We start from the raw sequence: 7,596 nt of genomic DNA, 5'->3' as shown, positions 1-7,596 counted from the left end.
TATGATGAAGGGGATAATAAATAAAGAGAGCGTTTGGTTTTGATACCTTTGCTTTGATACCATATGTAATTTCAAATCAATTAAGAAATAGAGTGCCCTTTGTTATATTTATATATTTAAGATGTTTTCAATTTAAAAATTGAGCTTCAATCTTTTTAAAAATGATAACAAAACTCAAGTTATGTTTGACCTGTTAATAGGTTGGATTGCCTTCCAAGTTTGCAGACTTAACTTCAGTTAGGATTGAGTTTTGGATAAAAATTTTCGAGTTCAAACCTCATATAGTTCAAATTGTGAAATTATTTTTTATTAAATAATTGGTTTTTTAAATTTTAATTCAAAAATATGTTTTTCACAAATTAAAAAATATATTTTAAAATATTAAAATATTTTTTAATATCTTAATAATAAATTTAAATTGAATGAGATTTAAACGATGAACTAAATCAAATTTTAAACAAACATTTTGAGATTTCATTCTATTCAAGCCATGAACACTTGTTATTTTCCTCTAGCTAGCATTGTTGTTGTTAAATAACAACCAAATGAGATCTTAATGATTTTTTTAGAAGCCAGTTATTGCTCTTTTTAAAGATAAATCACGTCTTTAATACTTATTCGGTTATATAATTGCCTGTTCTCAAAGAAAATTGCCAGTACAAGAAATTTGGTATTCAATAACTTGTTTTTGTAAAACTTAATGTGTTTTTTTCTAAGGTTTCTATACTGCTAATTAGGTTTTTATTTTTAAATGGTAAGTTTATGTGGTCATTAAATATTCATTTCAGAGAGTAAACGTCAGGTGTTGATCTGGCGCTCACTAGCTGAGGTAGGTAGGAGACGAGCTGGGAACGGGGTGAGAGTAAAGGAGAAGAGGAAAAATAAAAAAATAAAAAAAAGTTTATTTTTTATTAATTCATTAATATTATTTTTTTCTGAAAAAAGAAAAGTATTTTTTGCATCAAGCGCTCACAATTGTTTGGATCAACTGCCACAATGGCATATCACCAAAGTAGGCGGCTGCCACCTGGCGAGAAAAATCCATGTCATATTTTTGTAAAAATAAGAAAATTTCAAAAATTCCACCGAGTGGCGCATTAACAACTTTTGTAGGAAACTACCGGTGTTGACAATTGAACCCACATTAACATATTTTAAGAGCACGGATACCCGATTCATACTCAATTAGGGATTAGTTGCATCTTTTCTACAAATTAAAAAAAAAAAAAAAATTGCATCTTGAGCAAAGAAAAAAGAACTGTAAGTATTAATATTTGAATATCCACATCTACCGTATATCACCTTGATTGTACGTACATCACCTATTGAACTAAACTATGAGTTCACTAATTGCATATTTTGACCAGAAGAATCAGATATTCCCATCTTATCATGCCTTTGAGCCATTATGTTTACATGAATAGTACAAAATAAAAACGATTTGCTATTGCATGCTATTTATTAATTGAATACGATACACCAAAGCCAATAAACCTAATAGTGTTTCAGTTTTCTCAATCACAAGTGTCTCATCTGCTTTGCAACTGCAAGCTTAGTACTGTTTTTTATTTGGGTTTCAGCTTCAGAGAAGCACTGCAAAATAGCCATAGTTCAGATGAAATCCATAAAAAATGAATTGCATAATATTAGATGCAACCTGGCATTAAAAGAAAATGTTTTACCTATTGATACAGTAACGCTTTCCCGTAGGTGGAGGACCATCATTAAAGACATGGCCCAGATGAGCACCACAAGCAGCGCAAAGAACTTCTTGGCGAGGCATAAAAATTATTGACAGATCTAACTTTGAATTCACATTCTTTCCTATAGGCTGATAATATGATGGCCAACCAGTTCCGCTATCAAATTTAGTCGATGATCTAGAGTAGAGGATTGTGGTTGATAAGTGTTTGCAAGTTATAGATTCAATTGATTTTAGTCCTTAGTAATTTCTAACAAAACCAGAAGACTTACTCGAAAAGTGGCGTGTCACAACATATGCAATGATAAGTTCCAGGTGTTTTTGTCTTCCAGTATTCTCTGCACATAAAAAAGGTGAATATAACACCAATAGTTGTTAGTTCAATGCAGATAAGGATTGAAAACTATCATGTGATGCCCACCAAGTGTTTTAGCAACTCCGATAGAAATGAGTTATATATGTTTGATACTAAGTGTTAATAATGCAGGTTCATTAGAATGAGACTTGGCAGGATTCAGGTTCAATTCATGCATTGCAGCAACTACCCTGGCAGGTTTCATGCCGTAACAAAAGAGATAAAGCCATAAATGACCCCTACACTAATAATCAACAATAACATGATCCTTAAAAAGGAAAAAAGAAAAATTCAATATGATAACTAGATTTCAAAACACTGAGCAACGTGGTTAGGTGCACAAAGGGTATAACAGAATTGCTAACAACAGAACTTGGAGTTTAGCTTAGTTAGATCATTCAGCCACCCTTAAGAGGTGGCATCCAAGGTCTGGAGTTTGAATCCCAGCACTTGGAATCCCTTCTGTTATTCCTATTGATACTCGAACTAAAAGAAATTACATACTAGGTGTCAGGTGGTATGAGTGCAACATGCGATAAAATTGGAGCTCACGCAGATATTTTATTGCCTGAATATATCCATCACGCATGTGAAATATGTTTTTAATCCAGACGGCCAGTTCACATGCTATGCAAATGCTTACATGTGTGTTAAATAAAATATGCTTCATATGTTCTATAGTTAACAAACCTGTCTATCTACTTACAAATTGAATAATCCAATCAAATTGCACAAAATTTTTAAGGTTTAGATCCTGAACTGAACAATGTTTTAGTTCAAAGGCCACATTACACAATGGCTATATATGTTCAAGGCTATTTACATCTCTATCCATAACAAACCCCCTTTTAGATATTCACTGCCAGCTACATGACACAATATGACATCTTGAGAGACGCATTGTAAATTGATCCATTGGTTAACATGATTGAAATCCCTTGCTAAAAGTGAAAAACTTTTGGAAGGCCAAAAACAAATTTGGCTCCATTTTGCCACCAGTTTTGGTCATCAATTTTTGTTTCCAGGAACAAAATGTTAAAAAGAATGTATTGGACACAAAAGCGAACAATTTATTGAAGAAATACAACAGCAACAACAAATTAAGCTTTATATCTCATAACTTTGGGGTCGGTTGTATGAAAGGCCAAAAAAGAAATCATGTTAGGTTATAGTTTTGAATCTTCTTACGCCACTCATTTCTATCAGAAACAACATTTTCATCTACTTTTTTAACCTTCATATTATTTCTAATTACTTGCATCCACTTCTTTCGTGTTCTACCCCTCGAAGCTTTGGTCTCTCCTAAAGACAAAAGCTTATTTCTCCTAACTGGTGCACAGATAGATCTACATTTCACATTTTCAAACCATGTCAAACGACTATCTCATGTTTTCCTTAATTCGGACTACTTCTAATTTTCTTCGAATCTCTTTATTTCCAATTTTGTCTCTTCTAATCTTATCACACATTCATCTAAACATCCTCATCTCAACTACGCTCATTTTCTTCTCATGTTATTTCTTAACGGCCTAACACTTAGTCCCATATAACGATGCAGGCCTTACAGTTGTTTCATACAACTTCAACTTTAACTTTAAAGGCATGTTGCAATCACACAAAACATCAGACGCACTTCGCTACCTCACCCATCTTACTTGAATCCTATGATTTACATCCTTTTCTATCTCAGCATCGCTCTAAATAATTGATCCCAAACAATTTACTAAAGGCATAAGAAATAAAAATTCAACTTTCATGTATAAGAAAATGGTTAATTTTACTCTTATATGGAACTTATTACATTTTTATCGGTTTTACATCTTAGCCATTTGTTTTAATCAAATATGATTTTGCTTAATAATGTGTGTTTTTATTTTATAACTCTTACTAAAAAGTAAATATCATAAGTAATAACCAAATGAAACCTATTAAAGTAAGAACAGAAGATTATTTCAAATTGCAACTTATAAAACTTCGAAAAATGAGTCATGTCCACAATTGAAAAAAAAAACAACAATTATTTCCTCTGCTAATTATTTTCTTGAGTTTGTTCACTGGGGAATCACTTTCACCAGTTTTAGGTGGCAAGAAATTAGGAGCTGTCTCATGCATGATATCTTAATGGTACTTATATGTAGTCTGACTTCCTCGATTTCTTCCAAAGTATGAATAGTCTGACTTCCACAATTTCTTTCAAAGTATGAATCGCTATTAACATCAGAAACAGCTTAATAACCAAGTCAGCTCAATTGCATATCATTTAATCTTCATATTCAGAAGAGATGACATTGGGATAAACAAACTTTCTAGGTCACCAATTCATCTGCACCAACAATACGAAAAATGCTCACATGCATTTGTCTCCACAATATCATAGTGTTTGCAGAAGAATTGATATCATTAAAACATTGAAGTCATTCATCCAAAAGTAGGAGAAATAAGATTCTGACATACATGTTCTATTTAAAATTAGGAGACCTGCATAGGCGGAACAAGTAAATAAAACTTCTATTAGGAGACAAAGAAAAAAGCCTGGCAATAGATTAGTACTAGAGGAAACCCTTGGTAGCTTAGAAAAGAAAATATGCAGAAACCATAATCTGTCAGATTAGTGGAATTTTTCAAAAAATAATTAAAAACATTGTTTTACAAACGAAAAAGCATTGAAGAAGTTGCACCTGAAAAGCAGTACAGATTCTATGAACAGACAGAACATACCCAGTGAAAGCTCCTTCAGTCCCTTTTTGTCGAGTAATGTAAAATTGTTCAGGTGTAAGCTTCTTCTTCCATTCTTCATTACCTAAAGAAGCATAGTCAACTGCACCAGCCTCTGTACAGGACAGACAATCAATATCTGATGGCCCAAATCCAATTCAGATATTTATAAGAAAAGAAAAATAGAAAAGCAGGGTTTTGACAGCAAAGAATAAGAACATGCATTCATCCCAATAAGCCCCTAAAAGGTGATTTAAGATTATATTAGCTGTTTCATCCTTGAAGATTTATAAAAGATTTAGACAAAAGAAAAAAAAAGAACTGTTGCAATGTTGTATGATCATGTGGAAAATTTCCTTCCAGTTAACTATCCATTCAAAGAAGTTTGTGTCTTTTTGTCCTTCATTTGCCAGGAATTAAATTCTGAAATCTGATGATGGCATTAGGAAATCATCCTTTACACTAGAAAAAGAGGAGAAACTAGATTGCAAGTAGGATTTTAGGTACAAAACTGATGATGACATGTATAAGATTTACCAAATAATGTGTCCTGAATCCTGATGAAGTTAGAAAAACTAAGTTATGCTCTAACATTCTCAGCTAATAATTAGATCAGATAGGTGGGATTAGGCCTCAGGTTGAACTGAAACCAAGAAGGAACTGGAGGTGCTTTGATAAACCTCAAACTGTAAATACTATTCAGAAAAACAAAAAAACAACAACAATACCACTTTGACTTGAGGATGAGCTGTAATAGGTCAGATGGAGCAGGTCAAGGCCTCAAGTTCAACTTAAACCAGGGAAAAGAAGATGCTTTCTCAAATTTTACCTTTGTAAGGATTTATGAGATTCAATTACTATTATGCATTAAAGTTATTTATATAGATCACAAAGTTAAAAATATTGTCAAATAACAACAGTAATGTGATAACAATAACAACTGAAAATTATAATGATCACAATATATGATACCAGTTCTTCTGGCTTTCCCTATTGGAAAATTTCTCAATGTGTTAAAATTGTTTCTTAACTTAATAAGGTCCATTAAGATCTCCATATCCCTCAGCATATATCTATCTAGTTGCTTCTTCTCATCTGTCTACTACGATTGTTTTTTTGAAACAACAGCACCTTGAGGAGTTCTAGAAGAGTTTCAATTTGACAAGGAAGTTATCATTGGTGTTATGAAAGCTTTCAAAAGGATAGCAGAAACCAGCAGAGGAAAAGCTTTTACTTAAAAGACCTCTAAGCAATGGGAGTGGCACAAATTCTTGGCAATAGATAGATTGGTGGTCAGCTGAGAAACTCCAAGATTGGCTCCTATCCCGTCATATCAACAGATTAGCTAAGTAGTGTACTGCACTCCGACGTAATCCAGCCTCTTCCTGTCACGGTGTTGCCTAGTATAGATTCATTTTAAAGGAAACAAACATATATTTTATACTTCAAAATTATGTTTTCTTACGAATATATCTTTCAAGCCAAACAACAAAAGAACAATTCCAATTCCCAAAACTTCTAGAGGCATAAAAAAACCACTATCACTACAACAATACTCTGGACAGCCAAAATCAACGATGCTAGAGACATATGCAGCCACACCAAATGCTTCTTTGTGGAACATCCACACCAAGTAAAGGTACTAATAGAAAACCTTAATATCAGCCAGGGTTAACTCTGAACTAAAAATGAACACTGATATTATTTTTGACCTATAGATTGAAGGCATACTCAACCAAAATGAACAATTAAACCTTCTAGGACTCACAGTTAGACCTAACAATTTTAAGCACAAGGGGACACGACATAAAAACCATACTGTAAAAACATAAAAATGTCATGATTTTAAAATTTTCACCAAAATCATATATGAATTGACAAAAACTAAAAAATATACTTGATGTTTGCGTTTGGACACAAATTGTATGTGGCAATTTTTTTGTTTTACATGTATTTGACACGAAATGGAGATACAAATTCACGAATTGTGAGGTCTACTCACAGTTCTCCTAATAGTTGCTTATACATCATAATCATCCCTGAGAAATTTTAGTAAAAAAAAAAAAAAAAATCACATCTAACAGGTAAACTAGGAAACAGGAAAAGGTAAAAAAGAAGGAAAAAAAATTGAACCTCCAATAATTAACCTAGTCACAATAATCAGTTCACCAAATTTCTGATCATATCCAAATAAAAGAAAATACCTTGAACGTTGTCGGGTCTCTGGGAAGAAGCAGAAGAACCCATTGATCGAACTGAGAAGGGAACTTTTCTGGGTTTGTTAAGAACACCAAAAGCCTTGGATTTGGGACTGAAACAGAATTGGGTTGTCCAAGGAATATATGTTCCTATGCTTACACTGTAAACGGCCATTGCTTAACTACTTATAAAACAGATTCTCAAATAGTCAAACTGTTGACATTCCTTTGTTTTATATTTTAATAAAATGAAGAAATTATAGAGGGAATCTGAACCGTTCATCAGGGGAAGATGGATTGATTTATGTGGTTTGATTTTGAGTGGCTGATTGCTATGAAAGAGTAGCAAGAAGAGGCTTTGGAGTGTCCACGTTCGTCACTCGCTTCATCCTGCATGATATGTGGATTCTGTAATTTGTTCACTTTTTTCTTTCATCAAATATCTCAAAACCATGTTTCTCTGCTTTGTTTTAATATTATAAAAATGATATTTATATAAAAAAGGAATTTATATAAAAAAAATTCAAAACTCACTCTTTTTTTTTTTCTGTTTTCGTTTTACTTTCTTCTTCGTGTTAAAAAGTAGAAATATTTCAAGCTCGTTCATTCCTTTTTTGTTATAAAAA

General features: G+C 32.6%; 1 protein-coding gene across 2 annotated transcripts; it reads right to left on the bottom strand.

Annotated features, from left to right (window-relative positions):
* Positions 1 to 1,239: 1,239 nt before the first annotated feature.
* Positions 1,240 to 7,355, bottom strand: LOC111298887 (peptide methionine sulfoxide reductase B1, chloroplastic-like). Of its 2 annotated transcripts, none has more exons than XM_022893626.2 (5): positions 6,977 to 7,355; positions 4,776 to 4,887; positions 1,975 to 2,040; positions 1,683 to 1,880; positions 1,240 to 1,593 (listed from the first exon to the last, which is right to left on the bottom strand). In XM_022893626.2, the coding sequence occupies exons 1-5, from the start codon at positions 7,143 to 7,145 to the stop codon at positions 1,566 to 1,568; spliced, it is 573 nt and encodes a 190-aa protein (XP_022749361.2). In that variant the 5' UTR covers positions 7,146 to 7,355; the 3' UTR covers positions 1,240 to 1,565. The 2 variants fall into 2 exon arrangements, with proteins under 2 accessions (XP_022749361.2, XP_089603052.1); XM_089746926.1 differs by having other exon boundaries at positions 4,776 to 4,911; positions 6,977 to 7,248.
* Between the last annotated feature and the right edge of the window lie 241 nt (positions 7,356 to 7,596).

The sequence above is a fragment of the Durio zibethinus genome, chromosome 18 (genome assembly GCF_047325235.1).
Source record: "Durio zibethinus cultivar Kanyao isolate XHJ-2024 chromosome 18, ASM4732523v1, whole genome shotgun sequence".
In the NCBI taxonomy this organism is placed as follows: domain Eukaryota; kingdom Viridiplantae; phylum Streptophyta; class Magnoliopsida; order Malvales; family Malvaceae; genus Durio; species Durio zibethinus.
This window is presented reverse-complemented; position numbering and strand designations above follow the sequence as displayed.

Coding starts and splice junctions, on each gene's coding strand:
- LOC111298887 (XM_089746926.1), bottom strand. CDS start 7,145: ATGGCCGTTTACAGTGTAAGCATAGGAACATATATTCCTTGGACAACC. Junction 4,912..6,976: donor GAGACCCGACAACGTTCAAG/GTATTTTCTTTT, acceptor TTGGGCCATCAG/ATATTGATTGTCTGTCCTGT. Junction 2,041..4,775: donor ACTGAAGGAGCTTTCACTGG/GTATGTTCTGTC, acceptor TTTTATGTGCAG/AGAATACTGGAAGACAAAAA.